At 44.0% G+C, this 22,582-nt stretch overlaps 1 protein-coding gene across 1 annotated transcript in view; it reads right to left on the reverse strand.

Annotated features, from left to right (window-relative positions):
* LOC115172362 (rho GTPase-activating protein 5) overlaps positions 1-8,712 on the reverse strand; it is a 38,448-nt gene extending 29,736 nt beyond the window's left edge. Inside the window, exons 1-3 of the mRNA XM_029729741.1 lie at positions 8,439-8,712; positions 2,912-6,805; positions 1,587-1,737 (exon numbers count right to left, since the gene is read on the reverse strand). Coding sequence (XP_029585601.1) covers positions 1,587-1,737; positions 2,912-6,625 — 3,865 coding nt within the window. The 5' untranslated portion in view covers positions 6,626-6,805; positions 8,439-8,712. The remainder of the gene's footprint in view (positions 1-1,586; positions 1,738-2,911; positions 6,806-8,438) is intronic.
* Between the last annotated feature and the right edge of the window lie 13,870 nt (positions 8,713-22,582).

Below are 22,582 nucleotides of genomic sequence, written 5' to 3' on the forward strand. Positions count from 1 at the left end.
CTTACTTCAAAGCAAACAAAAATAATCAGCTTTTTTACCCAGTTTGGGTTAACATATGTGCTCTGAGATTACATTCAACCCCCCAAAACTAATGGAAAACCACTTTCTTATAGCTAGGAAAAAAACAAATGCTGCATGGCGGGTTCACTAAGCTCAGAGAGGATATCGTTTCCAGTTCCAGACACTACTGTGAACTGCAGATTTACAAATCAGATATCATAACCAATACCCTAGAGGGAGATTTCTGCTGCTGCCTTCAAAATATTGCCCTCTCTCGCATTAGGCTAAGTGCTTAGACAATAATGGCCAATGAGATTTCCAAATGCATCAACATTAAATTCCATTTAATCATTCACCATGCCCAGTCGCTCGCCCTCCCCTCTTCTACCCCCCTTGAAACGCAATTTATTACTGAGGAAAAAGGACAAGTTTAACGAAAACCGCGATTGAGTGTGTAAGCAGTTAGCAGAGTCTTCTTTCCCCAGTCATTGCTTGCAGCTGGTGACTGATACACTTTGCAGAAATGAGGGCGGGTCAAGACCTTTGTTTCATTGCAAAGGGAAACGATATTGCTACAATGCTACGTTTGACTACTAAAGGATTATGAACAAATGTAGCTGGGCATCTCAGTGAATAAGCTTGCTTAAAACCCATGGGCCAAATTAATGAATCACTAGACTAAACCCCAACATTTTATGAGATCCAACAATTAAAAGGATCAAGTGAGCTAAGTAAGCGCTTCAGAAGATCTTAAGCAAGGTTAAGTCGATACAAACAAGAGGGGACCCTTACAAGGAACCACACCATAGATCTAATAAATTCATCCTCTCTTCTTCCTGGAATTCAGTGGTTTGTAATGCAATAACGGCAGTCTTTCCCCTAGGATTTTTTGAAGCAGCGGTGGGTTGATGGCTTTGGTCTTCCTGGGGCATACATTTATACATCTATTAATAGGGTTGGCTACACTTCCAGGATTACAAGCTAGCTACACCACTCAATAACATCTGCTAAATATGTGTATGGGACCAATACAATTTGATTTGATTAGCTAGCTAGTTACCTTGGAGGTTTCTCGGAGGTTCGGATGTTGTAACTTGTCACTGATCTTAAAAGCACGTCTCGGCAGAATAAAAAAATCTCTCTCTCGATATGTATATATTTTTTTTTTTTGTGTCTATTTTTTTTCAGTGGCGACTGATTTAACAGTGGCGGTGTGCCGCTGCTAAATAAATATAGGAGAAACATTGAACAGTAACCAAAACTCCAATGACGGTCCGTCATAAAGGTCATGCCAGTCTGTTAGGGCAGAGGACTTATCATATTATCATTGAACTGAACTCCCAAGAACTGTCAGCTAGTAGTGAAAAGGCAGCAGGAATAAATCCCACATTTTGTTAGCAGCGGCCACAAAAAGCTCAAGTGAATTCCAACCAAATAGCAAAACATACAGTACTTAGGGTTGCCTATGATCAAGAGAGAAATGGAAGGCACGCCCACACACACTACTACAGCGTCATGCTCACACACTCAAATAGCAACAACAACCCAAATCAGAGATGAGGGAGAACTGATAAAACGTAACCTACCAGTACGTTCAATGTAGTCCACACACTTCTCAATGAACAAGGGGATTGGCCGGTCCGGGGTGACCAGGTTCTGCAGGGGAACACCAAAGTAGTTGCTGTCCCAGTTCCTCCGTGTGGGTGGGTACAAAGGCTTTGGGGGCTTGGATTTTGGCTGTGAATAACACAAAAACACAAAGTGAAAGAAAACATTACAGCATCGTTTTCAAGACAGAGAAAAAAGTAAATCCTTTGAATTTCAATTCTTCAAGAGTTGTCATCCCCCACAAGTGTAAAACATCTTGCAAGAAATAATATTTTGTTCTTTGTTTAATGTTCTGTTGCCTGATTATCAAAGGAAGCAAAATGTTCAAACAATGAGAGTATTCTTCATGGCAGTAATGCTACTGTACTGTCACCGATTCATGATTGTAATATATGAAGTTTGGCTTTTAGCCAAAACATTTTCGTATGATAGATTGCCCTATTATATGCAGACCAAATCATTTACAAAATGAAGAATGAAGCAAGCTCTTTGAAATGTAATTGTGTTGGTTTACCTACTGTATTTCTGTGTTGGTTTACCTACTGTATTTCTGTGAAAATATAAAGTTAGGGAGAATATAGTCTAACAGGCCAATCTCTCCCTTATGTCCCAAATGTCACCCTATTCCCTATATATTGCACTATTTTTGGCCAGAGTCCATAGGGCTCTAGTCAAAAGTAGTGCACTAAATTGGGAATAGGGTGCCATTTTGGACATAAACACTGTCCACTGATTCATGCCTCAGTGCACTTCCTCCAAGCCCTGGGAACCCTGCCTGCCTCCAAATGCCTTTAACATCTGGCCAACTGTATCCAGACCAGATTACAATACAGTGGGATGCCCAGATATTCTTCAACTGCATAAATCTCCTCTCACTCCTCAACTATGACAACAGAAGGGGCTATCCGCAATATGGCGGTCATATTTAACCGTGATTATGTTGTCACTGCTTGTGTTGTAGCTTGTCTTAACTGCTGAGGAATGGGAGTGCATGTTTGGCCAGGAATATGTGATGTTGCAATATTGAACAGAAATTGCAAGTCACGTTTGCTCTCAGTGTGATAGATAAAACATCGACTTGCTTCACTGCATGAGTGCAGACGATTCTGAATCTCTTTCATTGTAATCATGTGTAGTGCTTGAGATCACTGGACTGTATAACCAGCTGTTAGACAATGTACAATTACATATAACATGTACAATAGCTTTGATTTCTCTTTACAGTATTAGGCCTATCTAAAACAACATTAAAACAATTATATAAGAAACAATTACACAGAACATGAAAAATCAGAACACTTACCTTTTTAGGTTCCTTTGTCTTTGGCGTTTTCTTCTTTTTCTTCTTCATGTCATCCTGCTCTGGATCGGAGGTGATGGCAGGGTTGTCTATCCCTCCCTTCCAGGGGTCAGCAGGGGAGAGCAGGGGGTCCTCCTCACTGCCCCGATGGGCCCTGCCCTTCTTCTTCTTCTGCATGGCCGGCCCAGACTCATCGTCGCTGACGTCGGAGTGGACACGTCTGTGGTACATCTTGGTTTTGCTGAAGAGGATTTTTGAGCGGTGCTTATACTTGGAGGGCCTCCTGCTGGCCTGTGCCTTGCGGTCGAAGCCGTTCTCCTCATCCCCGTGCAAGACGTGAAGCCCCCCAAACGAGTTGCGCATTTTGACAATCCTGCTCTGGGTGTCCTCCGGGACAGCGTAGATGTCGTCGCTGAAGCCTTTTGATTTCAGGAGAGTGTCTATGGGGTCTGCGTAATTGTCGGACGCCTCAACGTCTTCACCGTGGGCCATGGGGCCGCGTTGTCGTCTGTTGCTCCTCATCCCAGCCTCGATGGTCTTCAGGAGATTGGGGTCCAGCTTCTTGACGTTGGACTTGGGTAGTATAGGCTTGGGCCTAACCGGGGGAGGCACTCTGTGGTTGCGCTCGTGGTCACTGAGAGGTGTGCTATGGACAGGGTACTCGTTTCCCTCCAGATCGATCCTGTACTTAGCACGTTCGCTAGGCGTTGGAAGAAGCTGCACGTCATCCCCGATGGGGCTGTAAGGTGGAGGAGCCTCGGTGTCATCCTCTGAGTCAGGGTAGTAATTGTAAGCAGGGGAATGACTGTGGGGAGACTGGGGGAAGACATCTTCGCTCGCACCCATGCAATCTCGAGAGCTGTCGTACATGAAGGCGCTCTCGATACTGCTCTTCTTCTCTAGCACCTCGTTGAAGAACGGTGTGAAGACTTCCGTCTGCCGATGGTACTGAGACAGAGAGTATAGAGCTGTGAATTTGGCGGTTATCTCCGTAGCGATGTGCTCCCCTTCAGTCATGAGCTCTTTGATTTCGTCGTTCTCAAAGAAGTCGGCTTGACTGTCTGTGATGGCCACCATTTGAACAGGGATGACGTCTTGGACCTCTGCCAGGAAAGCTCTGAGCATCGCCATGGAGGACTTGCGTTTAGCCGAGTAGACCAGGATGTATCCGTGGACAAGCTCGTCCTTCCTGATTCCGATGGAGGAGTGGTAGGAGAGGACTGTGACCTGTATTCTTCTGCGACTGTCGCCAATGATTTTGTTGAGGATCAGAGTGTTACTTTGGCCAGGTTGCCCTGCGCTGCAGGAATGTGAATCCAGGAAAGGTGAAAGGATGAGGTCCACGCTGAATGGATCCCCACACACGGCACACATCACGATCCTCAAGTCAGTCTCTGACATGTCTTTGATGGAAGGCAGAGGGCTCATCACATCAAAGTTGTGCTTTAGTCCTTCTAATACTCCTCTGAGAGCCTGTTTAATTTGTAACTCATTAAACTTCCGTGGAAAAGTATCAGAGGGTATGTCTACAAAGGTGCACTGTAGCTTATTTGCAAGCTGTTGGCCCTGATGCCTCAAGATAGGCATATTTTTGCAAACACTGTCTCTCTGGTTTGCTAGGATTAGAATGAATGGCAATGGCTGAGCGTATCTCTCCCTCCTGTTCTGTGCAATCTCTGCCCTGATTCGCCCTATGCAGTCGCCAATACAATTTAGCGACTCTATGGAGCTGAAGACACAGAAGATTCCGTGAGGTTTGAAGGTCGACGCCCATGTATGGCTAAAGAGCAACGTTGAGTTGACATCAACAGGCAGAAGCTCCAGTTCATAGATTTTCCCATCCAGGGTGTACTCATCATCAGTGGACTGAGCTCGGATTTCATTTGCGAGTTCTTGTGCGAGACCCTCCCTTCCCAAGAGACACAGATTGACTTTATCAATGTTGGCACTGTTATAGTAGAGATTAGAGCGACTGTGGTCCAGCTGAACTAGCCTGTTAGCCAGTACCTGCTCGACATTCATGTCAACGCAGCTCTGTCCACTCAGACACGTCTCCTTTGTGGGGTGGTAGACGAACCCGATGTGCTTGAGGAGAAGCGACTCCCTGTCCGGGGCCAGTTTCTGCAGGGCTCTGTATCTGGGCTCCTCGTTGAGCACAGTGTGGATCTCGCTCATTTTGTCACAGCTTGGGGTGGCGTTTAAATCAAGGTCATAAAACAGCTCGGCATGTTCAAAAAGCATTTCCTGAAATTCCTCTTTGGCCCTTTCAACTATTTCCTGCTGATGCTGGCTGTAAACATCCCTGCGATCAGATTCACTGATATACTTGTAGGCCTCGTCCTCCATGACAAAACACATGACCTCTTCCCAGGGTTGTCCAGGGCTGATGAAATGGACTCGATCCAAAGTCTTCTTGAATCTATCCTTCATTTCTAACCGTCTTTTCTCTGAGAACAGATGCTGGACATGGTTCTGATAAATCTTTTCCCCTTCCAACGTTTTGAGGAGATCAAAGGGCACTCTTCTGTCATTGACTTTGTCAATTTGGTCCGTCTCATCCCACGGGATGTGCTCCAGCACCACAAACCAGAATTGAAACTCAGCCCTGCTCTTCAAGATGCTTTGAGCCTCCGACCAGCTCAGGTTCTCAAGTTCTTCCAAGTTGTTGAGCAAGTTATTGAGAATTTTTGGCAGGCTCAAGAAGTATTCTTCCCTTCTTTTCCTGATATGTTCCTGCTTCAGCTGTTCTATGTGCTTGTTGAGGGTGTTTCTAGCTTTTCGGGTGCCTTCCAGGTTGATGTATTCCTCATAGTCAGGGTGGTTTTTCAACGTGTTACTCACCGTTTTCCAACTTGTGTGATAATCTCTGACGGTTTGTACAATCCGCTTTTCAAACTTGTCGGATACTGTGGCTACTAACTGTCTCTGAACTTTGTAGGCCTCCAAATAAGGAATGGTTTTGGGTTTGCCTCGTGTTTTGTCCATCTGCTGGGTTAACGCATTAAAACACAGGTCTACATTGATGCTAGATCGAGCCGACGTTTCTACCACAAGAAGGTTCTTTTTGCTTGCAGCGAATGCCTGAAGATCCCTTAGATACTGCTCCACGCACTCATCACATTTCGTTGCAGCAATGACGATGGGCTTTTTCGATTTGACCATTTGAGAATAAAGGCTGTTGACAAATTTCATCTGATCCTCAAATTTCCTATTGCAGCCTTTGCTCACGTCTATACACAATATAAAACCGTCAACATTCAGTTTCCCATCGGCCATCTGCTTCTGATCAAAATCCTGCTCCAGGCCAAGCTGGTCGGTGCAAATGTACATCAGCTTTTCAGCAGACTGTATCTTGGAGGCTGCAGCCCTTTTAGTATAGGGCTGCAGATTTGTGCTGCGATGGGGCAAGAAAGTCTGATCATCAATGAACTCTGTTTGTTCAATGATTTGAATTTTACACTCGAGCCCATCATCGCTTCGGTGTGGCACTTCACCCCAGTAGAGGAAGTGATCATTGTTCACCACGCGACCTCCAAAGTCAATTGTGCTCAACACAGAAGTGTGCTCAGTGTAGTAGCTGTCCGCGTTGGAGCGCACATATCTGTTGCATAGGCAGGACTTGCCCACGCCACAGTTGCCCTTCTCCTTCTCTGTCCCTGAGAGGCCGACAACACTGACAGCATATGTTAGGGGGCGTGCCTCCTTGTTCTTGGCCATTATATTCCCCCTGTCATTGCTTTGTCACTTTCAGGAAAGGTTTCCACCAGCACAGCTACCATTCCACTCCCATTGGTTAGATAGGGTAGTGTTGCACAATCATGGCTTTGTCCCTTTAGTGGTGAATCCCTGTTTCCTCCTAGATCCTTGGGAAGCTGGTTCTCCCCTATTATCACCTCCCTGAAAAACAAAGTGTATTATTGAAAAACACACACAAAGGAACCCCAAAAAACTGATTTCATAGGCCTAATATGGTTTGCGTACGAAATGGCACCCTATTCCCTATAGTGCACAACTTTCGCACTATGACGGGAATAGGGTGACATTTGGTGTGTTATTGCAGTGAGTCATTGTCAAGGTGCAAATGGTCCACAGGCCTAATGATAAAATCTGAACAGCAACAGTATGCTATTTCCCTCTCTAGAGACTGTCACATAAGCCAAACCTACAGAAATGACTATGTTAGTAGCAAATACCATTTTTTATAAAACCTGTACCATCTGTCAGAGTAAAACAACAAATACATCCCATGTTCAGTGTCAGTGACTCTTTTCATAGTGTATTTTCCCCACAGAATATTGGTAATTCCATAAAAAACGTATTTCTTCCACTTTGAGTGGAATAACCAGTGACCCACAAATAATTTAGAAATAAACTACTATTTATCATCATTCAATATGGATTACGTTTCAGTTTACTCCAAGCAATACTATTGTTGCAGGTTACTGGAAGACTATTGCACCTGCCACATCTACTGCATATTTTGACAACAATACTGGCTATTATTTGTTCCACTGTGTATGGTTGTAAGAATCATGCAACACACCCCATCATGACATGTTACATAGCAAACAGACAAGCAAATCAGTCAGATTGACGTCTGACACAATAATGTAGCTACGCCGGTCCCACGCTTGTATTAGACAGGAATGTAGCTATTATTACATAGCTATTGCCGTTCTAGTTATTAACGAGATATGTGAATATCAGTATCCAAGTGAGAAGGTAGACAATCGCAAACCATTACCACCTTCACTCTGTCGTTGTTTGACTTCCTTTCATTAATAGTTGGAGCTAGTACCTGACTACATTTCATTCAATGTCTGCTAACTACGTTCTGAACTGAGAGCCCTACTCAACCCCCGTCATTGATGATAATGACATACAACCAATAATTTCATCGCCGGGGAGGCACACGTTAAACTCACTAGAAGCAATCCACTACCACGAGATGTAGAGGTTATTTAAAAACAGAATGCTGTTCTAGACAATTTGCGAGTAACCCACACATGAACGATCATCTTGCAACAATCATAGGTTCATTAGCTAGACAGTAACGTTAGCTTGCAAGTTAATAATTGGCCTAGCTGACGTGCTTAATCTGCGCACTATTGGTACAATTAAAATAACCCATGCAATAAAAGGCTACGTCTGACTATGCCATTGTATTCAGAAACTATGACAATGACAACCCATCAATGATATTTGCAGGAAAGAATGACTAGCCAGCTCGCGGGCCTTGCCCCGACACCACGCAAAAAAATGCTCGCTTCCAGTCAATCCTCTCTGGCTGAGGTTAGCCAACTAGCTAGCAAGCTGTAGCTAACGCTGGCTAGCTAGCAAGATAGTGTTAGTCGAACAATACATTTCACTGAGCGCAAAATATAAACTACAAGGACCTTGCCGGAATATTTTGTTACCTCCCTTGGTCGTGAATATAACTATTTGGAATTTACTTGACACAGACAATGCTATCCAGAGTGTAGCTAATGAAGAAACTCGATGCAGTCCATTCCAAATTACATTCCCCTACCTAACATGGTCGCTCCCAGCTCCCGACACGAAAAAAAGATAGCATTCCAAGTGTATTATTTTACTCCAGCAAATTCGATTTCTCAACGGCTCGTGTCCTTTAAGTCACAGGGAGCGTTCGGCGTATACTCTTTCTATTCAAAATGTGATTGTTTTCATATATTTAGTGTTATTGGTGTTAGCTGCGTGTAATCCGAGACCTTGCTCCCTCCCCTCTCATCCCAGTCAGTAATGGCGACTGATACATAATGCTCTCACCATCGCTCTCAGTAACTTTTCCATTAGGGCTCAAAGCGGGGGCGCGACGCTCGTGCATGGTTGCTATGTAATTGTGTAAATGAAGAATGTCAATGCATTAACTAATGCCTGAATGTTTGGTGTGCCTATTTGTGTGATACTGATAACATACCGAGGACTGGGGATCATCCCCAGGAGATGGCACATTGTCAACAAGAATAAACATATTCATTGAGACTGTAGCATTTATACGGTACATTTTTCAAATGGTGCATCAGCCTGGCCTGTCTGATTTTCTTACTTGAAAATACAGAAGACTTTTTAAGGCTACGGACACATATTGGTGGTTATGTTGTAGCGTGGAGCCAAACCATGTTATTACATGGTTATAACATGTTCATTCTTGGGATATGTACATACGAAATAATCAATCTGAAGAATTTCATTAACATTCCATGTGAATTACAATAATATTCCATGAGGGTTTTATATGACAGACACATTTTTAGTGCACAGGATAGTGCGCAGCTCTCTGGAGCAATGCAATGTGAGGTTTTTAATACTAGATAGTATGCTGCTCACCCTAAGGCCTTTACTTTCAATGCTCCGCTAGTGGATTTTAAGCAGATTTGCCAAACCTTGTTTGCTAAGCTCTTGCTTTTATCTTGACTTAGAGGGGAGGGGGAATCCACTACAGCTTGTCTCTCACTCACCAATAGCCTATATTTCTATACACTGTTCTATACACATTAGTGTCATTGCTACTTGTGTGTCTGCGGTTGATGATTCTTTTGTCATCGAAGTGGAAATTCATTGTAGAATTCATTTCAAACTGATGTATTTGGTTCTTTCCAGAAGGATTGACGGCTAGTAGATAGAATATCCATATGCAACCATGATATGTGATGGTCAACTTGCGTGTTGTAATGTACATGTAAAATGCTAAAATGTGCTAGGAAGTTTATGAGAGGACTGATCATTGTATCAAAGAAAATGTGTCACTCACAACTGTCACAACCCTTTTAGACAAGCCTTTTCTACATTGAGTTGGAAATCCAAACATCGCTGTGCTGTTTTGTTGTCAGTCATAATGCAATATCTCTAACAGTGAAGCTAGGAGTCCAAGCTCCATTGTCTGGGTCTGTTTTGGGTGTGGGCTCAGGCTCAGCTGTCCCTCTGCAATTGTAGTGACACAAAACACCAGGGACGAGCAGGAAGGCTGAGGAAGCTTTGTCCAATTGTTTATGTCGCTTCAGTGTTCCTATTTTCATGTTATCCTTCAAACTACACTGAAACAGAGCGTAAATATTCTAGGGAAGGTGCGCATTCTCTTCCAACCAACGCTGAATGGTGGAGAACAAGAGGGAGTTGTTTCACACAGGATCCTAGTGTTCTGGATTGGCACCTTTCCATCCGTCAATATGAAGAACAAGGCATTGGAATCAGAGCCTGTTCATTACAAACTTAAAACACTCAGAGCTCTCTCTATATTTATCTCTCTCTCACAATCTCGCTTGCTCAGAGCATTGCAGCTTACCTGTCAAAGGTCAATCAACATAACTTTAACCCTGTGTCATTGTTGTCACAAGTTTTGTAGTAAAAATAGGAAGAGAAAATATATTTCTAAAGAAGGATGACGCTTTTACTTTTAGTACAGACTTGGTCCTGGAGTCATTATGCCTGCTGTTTTGTTTCTAATTTATCATGGGGAAATTGTAAAATCGGGTTTTACTCCTTTCAAAACAAAACCACGATTCTTAATTTATTTTATTTATTTTATTTCACCTTTATTTAACAAGGTAGGCTAGTTGAGAACAAGTTCTCATTTACAACTGCGACCTGGCCAAGATAAAGCAAAGCAGTGCGACACAAACAACAACACAGAGTTACACATGGAATAAACAAACATGCAGTAAATAATGCAATAGAAAAAGTCTATATACAGTGTGCAAATGAGGTAGGATAAGGGCGGTAAGGCAATAAATAGGCCATAGTGGCGAAATAATTACAATATAGCAATTAAACACTGGAGTGATAGATGTGCAGAAGATGAGTGTGCAAGTAGAGGTACTGGGGTACAAAGGAGCAAAATAAATAACAGTATGGGGGATGAGGTAGTTGGATGGGCTATTTAGAGATGAGCTATGTACAGATGCAGTGATCTGTGAGCCCTTTATGCATCCAATGGATTACCAGAAACCTGATAGCAGAAACCTATTTGTAACCTGACGCTCTCTGAATAACACTGAATACCATTGTTTTATAAGCCAATAGTTCAATTCAAATCAGTTCCAAGAGCAGACAATGTGTGAGGTTCCCATGTCCTGTAAGTGTGAAGATCATGCTGTATCAACCTGGAAATAGACATGATGCAGCAGACAGTAGTGTGTGTTCTCATCTAATGTAAGTGTTGTTTGTGAATCTCAACCATTGGTCCTTACACCCTCCTTAGTAATAGCCTTCTCTTTCAGCCCTGCACAATCAATATAGTCTGAGTCTATGTAGGGAATGGGGTGCCAGTTGGGATGCAAACATAGCCCTTATGATCAATAAATGTCACAAGGTGTTGGAAAAATCTATTGCTAAAAGATTCCTTATGAAAAGACAAACTCGGAACTGAGCAATTGTACAGATCCGATTGACATTATATCAGAGTGCAAATACTGAGGGTATCGGTGGATGATGTGTATAAAGTTAAAGCTCGTTGCTAGTGTTTGTTACCGTTGCATCAGGTGCTGTCGAGCCCCTACTTGCTTCACTGTTGTCTCTTTGATCACATCGCATCCTCTAGAGCGATATGCAAAATGTCTCTGCTCTTGCCAGAGAGGGACTGCAGGTATACAACTGTACCGCTTTAATAAAGTAAAATCTCAGCTCACCTTTTACTCATATTGGTACCTCTTACAAAAAATGGACCTAAGGACACATTCATAACCCTTCATACCATGTTTATAAGCAATACATCATGTCAACAACTGCAGATTGACATTTTTGTTGATTTGTCTTTGTTATGAAACGCTCATGTCCTGCTTATGGATGTGGTATGTATGGGTTATACATGTTTGAAATCCTACAATATACCCTTTAAATAAACTATGACAAACTGCTTTTGGCCCTCTTCAAGCCAATGATGGTGGGTGGTGTTCACTGTCTGATATCATAGGGGAAAGAACCATAATAATTAATTCCTCTTTGATTGAAAACTAGTTGGTAACAGTGTGAGAGAGGTTTTCCATGCTCTATGGGGTGCCCTCCAGAAGGCATGAAACAGCTGGCTATGGGAGATACTAATGTTAAAAGGCCTTAATGACAGCCTCCCATGTTGAACTGGAAATGTATGCACTTATCATTTGCTAGTATACACGTGCAATTTGCTTCTTACAGAAAAAAGTGCAAATGGCCAACAAAATAAATTATTCTGAGATAACATCAGTGAAGACAGCCTGTCAGCTAAATTATTTCTCAACACGACACCATGCAGATTTATTACACAGTCCATTCCCACAAGCCTCAATGGCACTACATCACTGTAAAGGCATGGAGAAATGGTAGTGGGTGGTGAATAAGCTTGGGTGTATTGATGTGTTTGTTTATTAAGCCTAATCTTCTCTGTGATATCATGGGGTGCATCCCAAATTACACCCTATTCACTATACATGTATAGTGAACCTATGGGCCCTGGTCAAAAGTAGATGGACCCTGGTCAAAAGTAGTGCACTATACACTGAGTATACAAAACATTAAGAACACTTACTCTTTCCATGACATAGGCTGACCAGGTGAATCCAGGTGGAAGATATGATCCCTTGATGTCAGTTGTTAAATCCACTTCAGTCAGTGTAGATGAAGGGGAGACAGGTTAAAAAATGATTTTTAAGTCTTGAAACAATTGAGACATGGATTGTGTATGTGTGCCATTCAGAGGGTGAATGGGCAAGACAAAAGACTTAAGTGCCTTTGAACAAGGTATGGTAGTAGGTAGGTTTGTGTCAAGAACTGCAACGCATCTGGATTTCCCCCGCTCAACAGTTTCCCATGTGTATCAAGAATGCTCCACCACCTAAAAGGGCCAGCATCCCTGTGGAACGCCTTCGAATTGTGGAGCGCCGACGAATTGAGTATGTTCTGAGGGCAGGGGGGGCTGGGGGGTGTAACTCAATATTAGAAAGGTGTTCCTAATGTTTGGTATACTCAGTGTATAAGGGATAGGGTGTCAATTGGGACACAGCCATGGTTAGTCACCAGCAGTGCTACTACCAACGGTATCTCCCATTCCAACAACAGGTCTGCTGTGCTGACTCATCACCCTGTGGAGGAAACTCACAACAACCAAATGGTTCTGTCATTTTCAGTAACAGGTCTTAGTCTGCATCATTAAATGTAAGCTTTATATAATCTTGTGAACTTGCTCCTGCAATACGGAGTCATTGCATGTTTGAAACAGATTACAAAATAGTAAGGAAAATGCAAAGTACCTCAATGAAAACAACAACCCTTTGATGTTAAGTTGACTTAATTATATGGCAAGGAGGAAGAAGAACTAAGGGCTGAAGCTTCTACCAGCTTCAAGTCTGTCTGTGTTGGTGAGGGTGTAACGGCTGTCGTTTGAATGAGACCAAAGCGCAGCGTGGAAAGTGTTCATGATGCTTATTTTCACCAAAAACACTAAAACAAAACTACCAAAAATGAAACGAAAGCGCACAGTTCTGTCAGGTACAGAATACGAAACAGAAAACAACTAACCACAAAACACAGGTGGAAAAAGGCTGCCTAAGCATGATTCCCAATCAGAGACAACGATAGACAGCTGCCTCTGATTGGGAACCACAGTCGGCCAAAACAAAGAAAGACAACATAGAATGCCCACCCCACATCACACCCTGACCTAACCAAATAGAGAAATAAAACGGCTCTCTAAGGTCAGGGCGTGACAGTACCCCCCCCCGCCCCCCCAAAGGTGCGGACTCCCGGCCGCAAACCTGAACCTATAGGGGAGGGTCTGGGAGGGCGTCTACCCTTGGTGGCGGCTCCGGTTCGGGGTGTAGCCACCGCTCCGCCTGCTGATCCCTCCGCTTTTGTGTATCGTGGATCGTCGCCGGAGGAACCGGACCGTGGATCATCGTCGGAAGCTCCGAACTGGGAACCCCCGCTGGAGGCTCTACACTGCCGAACGTCACTAGATGCTCTGGACTGCGGACCGTCGCTGGAGACTCTGGACCGTCGCTGAAGGCTCTGGACTGCGGACCGTCGCTGGAGACTCTGGACCGTCGCTGAAGGCTCCGGACTGCGGACCGTTGCTGGAGACTCTGGACCGTCGCTGAAGGCTCCGGACTGGGGACCGTCGCTGAAGGCTCCGGACAGTGGACCGTCGCTGAAGGCTCCGGACAGGGGACCGTCGCTGAAGGTTCCGCGCCATGGATCATCACTACAGGCTCCGCGCCATGGATCATCACTGGAGGCTTCGTACGTGGAGCCGGAACAGGTCTCACCGGACTGGGGAGACGCACTGGAAGGCGGGTGCGTGGAGCTGGCACAGGATATACTGAGCCGTGGAGGCGCACTGGAGGTCTGGAACGTAGGGCTGGCACAACCCGTCCTGGCTGGATGCTCACTTTAGCCCGGCAAGTGCAGGGTGCTGGTACAGGACGAACTGGGCTGTGAAGGCGCACTGGCGACACAGTGCGTAGAGCTGGCGCAGGATATCTGGACCGAGGAGGCGTACTGGAGACCAGGAGCGCTGAGCCGGCACAATCCGTCCTGGCTGAATGCCCACTCTAGCACGGCAAATGCGGGGCGCAGGCACAGAGCGCACCGGGCTATGAATGCGCACTGGAGATATAGTGCGCATCACAGCATAACACGGTGCCTGACTGGTCACATGCTCCCCACGGTTAGCACGGGGAGTTGGCTCAGGTCTCCACCCTGACTCCGCCAATCTCCCCGTGTGCCCCCCCAAATTTTTGGGGGGAGCTGCCTCTCGGGCTTCCGTTGTTGCCGTGCTAGTTCCTCGTAGCGTCACCGTTCTGCTCTCGCTGCCTCTATCTCCTCCTTCGGACGGTGATACTCCCCGTCCTGCCTCCAGGGTCCTTTCCCGTCTAGGATTTCCTCCCAGGTCCATTCGTCCTGACCACGCTGCTTGGTCCTTTGGTGGTGGTCAGTTCTGTAACGGCTGTCGTTAGAATGAGACCAAAGCGCAGCGTGGAAAGTGTTCATAATGTTCATTTTCACCAAAAACACTAAAACAAAACTACCAAAAATGAAACGAAAGCGCACAGTTCTGTCAGGTACAGAATACGAAACAGAAAACAACTAACCACAAAACACAGGTGGAAAAAGGCTGCCTAAGTATGATTCCCAATCAGAGACAACGATAGACAGCTGCCTCTGATTGGGAACCACACTCGGCCAAAACAAAGAAATAGACAACATAGAATGCCCACCCCACCTCACACCCTGACCTAATCAAATAGAGAAATAAAACGTCTCTCTAAGGTCAGGGCGTGACAGAGGGTTGGTGTTCAATTCACGACAATGGCGTCTTCATGCTCTCTGTATGCAGGTCAGGCGAGACTTCGCTTAAGCAATCCTTGTCCTTGAAATGATTACATGATCCTGTCGTCAAATCATTGATTCTTTCATACACACTTGACTGCAGTTCACAATGTCCACAGCCTTTAAATGTTCTTCTATTTTTCTGTCTTATTGGATCATGTTGTCAGGCATGGTTTGTCTGACAGGTGTTATTTATATGTAAAATATTCTGTAACAAGTGTTGTTTTTGTGCTCAATGGTGGATCTATTCATAATTATTTAAGAGATGATGTACCACATGGTGTGTGGTATATGTCCAATATACCACGGCTAAGGGCTGTGGTACGCAACGCAGAGCCATACACCCCAAGTTTTTTTCTGTGCGTGGCCGACAAAAAAAGATATAATTTGATTTGATTTAGTGTTCAACCGAGGAAATAGTCTCACAATGGAAACAAAGCTTGATTAATCGCTGTAGCTTTGTGTTGGGGTGATACTGGTTTCGGTCAATCTTTGTCATTTTTTGTCGACATTTACAAAAAAAAAGGTTCCAAATAGGGTTATTCGGCTGTACCTACAGGAAAACCCTTTTTGGTTCCTGGAACCTAAAAGGGTTATTCAATGGGTTTTCCTATGGGGACAGCCAAAGAACCCTTTAAGATTCTAGAGAGCACCTTTTTTTATAAGAGTGTATAAGCATCATCTCCGTAAGTTTCAAAATAGTCAACAGGCTATATCTTTATGGGAGAGATGGTGAAATGGAAGTGATTCATCTATTACTGTTTTCCTCTGTTGGTACATCCAGTAAAGTACACACAGTACAGTCGTTTTTTAGCTGAAACACAAAATAGGCTTTATACAAGGGGCCACGAGAATAACCACCACCATCATATTTGTCATTAATAATCATAATGTCCAGTCATCCATCTCAAGAATAGGGCATAAAACATCCCAAAACACATCATACTGTATGGACTGCCTGCTTGCTATCACTAGTGAAACAGTTAAGTGAATCCAGACCATATTTTTTATGAAATCCTTCATGAAATAATTTAATCTATTGAGTCAATATCGTCTATCAGCAGACCTTGATCTGTTTGAGCCTTTCAACGCCCTGCTAGCCAAACAGTCCTCCTCATTCAGACTGGGAGAATTCAGCAATGCAATGCTGTGACAGAATAGTGACTATAACACTATTTATTTTCCAGAGGAGTAGCAGTTGATCTCTCTCACTGAATAAACAACAGTGACTGTGTGGGTAAATGATTCATTTGAAGATAGAGATTTAATTTACGACAAGTATGTGCTTTATGTCTCTTTCTATGGATTTGAATGGTTGTCAGACAAACACTCAAATAAAAAATAGCCTTGAATAGATGTACTGTACAGTGCATAGTCAACTCTAAGTTTTGGGCAAAATAAAGGTGTATTGGATTTTTATTTTATCAGGTTGCAGCATGTCCTGGTACAGAAGCGGATGTCCTCGAGAGCTGATGGTGCAGTTGCTACCTATTACTATAGCAACCTAAGTTTTATTTTTAATTGAACCCTGAGGTGATGCAACGTCAGTGAGCCCCTCCATTCTCTCCGTCCCAACCACTGGCCCATGCCTCAGACACACACATCCTTCAGCAGCAGACACAGAGAGGGAGATAAAGAGATTGAAGTGCCCAGCCCAAGTCTCAATCAGGCTGAATTCCATTTCTATGGCCATGTCCGCCCATACATCAAAAGCCCATGCATGGGCAGGCCGAAACCGAAGATTTCTTCTGTTTGCCTCCTATCCTGACTGTCTGTGGGCACAGTACCCCTGTTTCATCTAAAATGTCCCCTTCTCTTCTCCACAATCATGAATTATTCACCTCCCCAACCCCCAAATCTCACTCTAAATCTCCTCAGATCTAGTCTCCTGCCAATTGTGTTTGAGAGTCCCCCTGCGTCCTAGCCTGTGGCCCACTGGGCTCTTTGGTCCTTTGTTTACTCTGCAGCTGCAGAGGGACAGGTGAGCACTAATAAGCTTCAAACACGGCTTGACACTGAAATAAAGAACTCCAAATTATAACGGCTGAAACCAATCTCACTCAAAGGAGAGCAAAGATCGTATATCCTGCTACCAAAGCAAGCAGTCCTATAGTTCATCCCGGTTCATTTATTTGCATTTTCAATGTGTCAGTGGCACTGTTGTGTCCTCCTAGGCCTAGGATATCATCTGATTTACATGGATATTTTCCCCTGTTGTGCACAGATATGCAAGCACTAAAAGCAAGTTGTTATTCAGCTCTGTTCGCAGTGTTGAGACTGCAATGCTCCATCACACCCTGCGTTGGTTCTAGAGCTCTCAGCAGCAGCATGCAGAGAAACAGAACTGCAAGACAGATGACTGGAGTGTGTGGGGGTGCTGCTGCAGTCACCCTCCCCCCACTGCCCTCCACCCTCACCCCTACCTCCCCCACCCCTTCACTCCCATTCTGAGCCTACACATGCCCTCCCAGTGACGCAGCACAATTGGAACCAGCTGCTGCTGTTTACCCAGAGCCCCGCCATAGCTGCATTGGCATGGCAACGGAGCAACGCTAGGGCCTGCCAGGCAGGTCAGGGATCCCAAGGTCAAGGGAGATGGGGCCATGGATAGGTGGGATAGGGGGGAGACCACCTAGAGCTGGAGTGTGAGAGACTTCATCCACCCCCACCATTAACACCAACTCCATCCTACCCTACGGCTACATATGGTCGTGCCGGTGCTAGCTAGTAGCTGCCTTATCTATCTGGGACGATGAGGACTGGAGATTGTTGTTGTTATTTCATGATATGAATCTGTCTGATAACAAAAAGGTCACAGCCTACAGGTCACAGCATACAGCAGTATCAGGGCTATGTATTTTGAATGACAGGTTTAATGGCTGATTTTAGAAAGTGAAAGTGCCCCTGCCTTCAGTTGCAGAAAATCACAGATGTTTTTTTGCTACTTTTTTTTTGCTCTCTGAAAATCCATTCCTTTGTAATTTTGGAATGCAGGATGTGGCGTTCAAAACAATAGAGTTATATTTCATTTAGTTACTGACAGAAGCAAAGGGAACCGTTGGAAGGAAACCCAACTGAATTCATGGGTTTGCTGAACGGAAAAGACAAAATAACCAGCTTTTCAATCAGAGATTTTCAACACTAAAGTGTAGCTCTCTCAACAAAAAAAACATACTACTTAACATAACCTCAATCAATAAAATATGTCTGTCTCGTATATAATAGATGTGGGTGTTCTCACGCAGGATGATTTACAGCAATAAATGGATCCTGTCCTCATATACAGCATGAAGAAAGCTTCAATATTAGAGCACTTTAATGGAGTGCATTGCAAATGATACATTTATGAAATGTTCAAACTCTTTAGACACACATATTCATTTCATTTTCCTTCCATGTTATAAGGTTACAATTGAGGATCTGTGTTACTAACATTAATTCACAATCAATATACGTCCATAGGGCTCAGGTGTCACTGATACCAGACACCCCCTCTCTCTATGTTTCCCCCCGATTTTTTACAGAGCTTCAGGAAGTAGTTCATTCTGTAAGTACGGATATCTTAGTCAGTGACTTTATGGGCCTTTGTATCATGGTCCGTTTATTGCAGTAAAGGTCCTGGTCAAAAGCAGTGCACTAAAAAGAGAATAGGGTGCCATTTGGGACACTGGCTGAGACGGAGAGCTCGCCCACCTGGAGAGAGGGAGATACTGTAAATCAGCTGACCTATGTGTAACCATGCTGTTGTGTTTATATGGGAATACGTAGTGTCCCTCTGCCTAGAAAAACACCACATGCCTGGGCAAGAGCCACTGGCAGCTGCTCATAGGGAAGAATGCCAGTCACTAAGGAGTCACTCAGTACTGACTCACATGAAAGGATTTCTCCCACTCTCGCTTTCTCTTCCCTTCTCTCTCTCTCGCTCTGACACACACTCAAACACACACCCTCTCTCTCTCTCTCTCAGAGAAAGAGAACTGGAGGAAGAACTTGGCAAACGAGGCCATCCTCCACACATCCTTGTTATCTATCTGTAAAGCCCCCTGCCTGTCCTGTGTTTAAAAGCCATGCCACAGCAGTAATTACTGTACACAGGAGTCATCACTTTGGAGCCGTTAGCTTTTTCCTCCACAGCGCTGGCCTTTTCAGAAACAGAGCAGCCCTGTGGTGTGTGTATGTTGGGAGTGTGTCTGTGTAACCTTGAGGTAGCATGTCTGCCCTGATTAGCTACAGCCATCTTTCATCTCTAAGTCGCACTTCTCCTTCTTCGTGTTACACTGTTCCCCTTTCGGGAATATATCAACATTTACGGGAAGCAGATTTATGTTTTTGAAGGAACATATGTTTTTACGATGGAGACAATAAGTGTACAGAACTGAAAACACGACTAGATGGCAAATAAATACACCACAATCCTCAAGTTATTTAAACAGAACCACAACTAGACAGCTCTGCCAGTGGGACTTCCTCCTTAATGGGGACCATCTGACACCTTACAAAAAAAGATTGCAATTTTGAAACTGCACTTTTAACTGCGGCCGACTGTGGTATTTTGGACGCAGTAGTTTCCGCATACTGTGGTTATACTGCACTCTTTTTTCGTAAGTGGCACACTGTCTTAACCCCAGACAGTGTCTCCAGGACAAGACAGGCCTCAGACCACAGACAGAGCTGCTGAAATAAGAACTGGTCCGGAGGGCTTTGGTAGGACTTCATATTCTGTTCCTCCAATATAGAGCAGCATGCAAATGAATAACCATAGCTACAGAGGAACAGAACAGTAGTAAACATTCAACACTCATTGACCCGATAAGACACCGAGCCGTCTGGCTTTCATGGCAGTTGGTTCGGTTGGAAGCGAAACAGCTGCTGTAGTTAGCGGAGTCTAGGGAGCAACAGAAATATGCAGGAAGTGGTCCTGTTTGCACAAGTCACAGAGAGCTCATCCAACTCAGGATGAGGAAATAAATATGACTGGTGGCCTGGGAAGAGGGATGTTTGATTTGATATGCAGTGCCACCAGGTGTTTATAGAGAGTAACTGCAACCCTTACTGGCTTCAAGTCAAATGAGTTGTTCTTTTGTAAATGTTGTTGCCTGGTGAGTTGTTCTTTTGTAAATGTTGTTGCCTGGTGAGTTGTTCTTTTGTAAATGTTGTTGCCTGGTGAGTTGTTCTTTTGTAAATGTTGTTGCCTGGTGAGTTGTTCTTTTGTAAATGTTGTTGCCTGGTGAGTTGTTCTTTTGTAAATGTTGTTGCCTGGTGAGTTGTTCTTTTGTAAATGTTGTTTACAATATTTACACAATCTTCCATCTTCACGAAATGCAGCTAATGTTCCCAATGTCAGAGATGAAAATAAACAACCTACAACCTAGAACATTAGCTGCATTTCGTGAAGATGGAAGATTGTGTAAATATTGTAAACAACATTTACAAAAGAACAACTCACCAGGCATCAGAAAGAGGCATCAAGCATCAAGTCAGAAAGAAAAAACAACATAAAGCATTCCTTTATTTTTGCTCTACGCTTTTAGGGCATAAATCACATTCATTTAGTTTACTGTCGCCTGTATATTTTGTTCTCAAGGCTTGAATTAAACGTGTAGTATTTGAATATCAAACTAAACACTGAATACTGGATCTATATACTGAATACACATTGGTTTGAAGAGACAGATTGCTATTGAAACGGAACATTATGCTACCACGGTCTAGATATACATACTTACTACATGGAATGTACATCATTCCATAGAATAACTGTGTAACAGATATGTAATCAGATCAGACATCAAGGATTTGTGCGTACTCCACAGCTAGGGATATGGAGGAGTGCAGGGTTCTTCTGGTCTACAGTGCACTCGGAAAGTATTCAGACCCCTTCACTTTTTCCACATTTTGTTACGTTACAGTCTTATTCTACAATGGATAAAATATTTTTTTCCCCTCATCAACCTACACACAATACCCCATAATGACAAAGCGAAAACAGGTTTTTAGACATTTTTGCAAATTTGTTAAAAATAAAAAACAGAAATATCTTATTTACATAACTATTTAGGCCCTTTGCTATGAGACTCAAAATAGAGCTCAGGTCCATCCTGTTTCCATTGATCATTTTTTAGATGTTTCTACAACTTGGATTGGAGTCCACCTGTGGTTAATTCAATTGATTCGACATGATTTGGAAAGGCACACACCTGTCTCTATAAGGTCCCACAGTTGACAGTGCATGTCAGAGCAAACACCAAGCCATTAAGTCGAAGGAATTGTCCGTAGAGCTCCGAGACAGGATTGTGTCGACGCACAGATCTGGGTAAGGATACCAAAAAAATGTCTGCAGCATTGAAAGTTCCCAAGAACACAGTGTCCTCCATCATTCTTAAATGGAAGAAGTTTGGAACCACCAAGACTCTTCCTAGAGCTGGCCACCCGGTCAAACTGAGCAATCGGGGGAGAAGGGCCTTGGGTCAGGGAAGTGACCAAGAACCTGATGGTCACTCTGACAGAGCTCCAGAGTTCCTCTGTGGAGATGGGAGAACCTTCCAGAAGAACAACCATCTCTGCAGCATGCCACCAATCAGGCTTTATGTTAGAGTGACCAGATGGAAACCACTCCTTAGTAAAAGGCCCACAACAGCCCACTTGGAGTTTGCCAAAAGCACCTAAAGGTCTCTCAGACCATGACAAACAAGATTCTCTGGTCTGATGAAACCAAGATTCAACTCTTTGGCCTGAATGCAAAGCGTCACGCCTGGAGGAAACCTGGCACCATCCCTACGATGAAGCATGGTGGTGGCAGCATCATGCTGTGGGTATGTTTTTCAGCGGCAGGGTCTGGGAGACTAGTCAGGATCAAGGGAAAGATGAACGGAGCAAAGTACAGCGAGATCCTTGATGAAAACCTGCTCCAGAGCGCTCAGGACCTCAGACTGGGTCGAAGGTTCACCTTCCAACAGGACAACGACCCTAAGCACACAGCCAATACAACACAGGAGTGGCTTCGGGACAAGTCTCTCAATGTCCTTGAGTGGCCCAGCCAGAGCCCGGACTTGAATATCTCTGGAGAGACCTGAAAATAGCAGTGCAGTGACGCTCCCCATCCAACCTGACAGAGCTTGAGGGGATCTGCAAAGAAGAATGGGAGAAACTACCCAAATACAGGTGTGGCAAGCTTGTAGCGTCATACCCAAGAAGACTCAAGGCTGTAATCGATCGAAAAAGACTTGAGGCTGTAACAAAGTATTGAGAAGGGTCTGAATACTTACGTAAATGTTATCAGTTTTTTATTTTTAATACATTTGCAAAAAAGTCTAAAAACCTGTTTTTGCGTTGTCATTATGGGGTATTGTGTGTATA

Source organism: Salmo trutta, chromosome 33, assembly GCF_901001165.1.
Source record: "Salmo trutta chromosome 33, fSalTru1.1, whole genome shotgun sequence".
Taxonomy (NCBI): Eukaryota; Metazoa; Chordata; class Actinopteri; order Salmoniformes; family Salmonidae; genus Salmo; species Salmo trutta.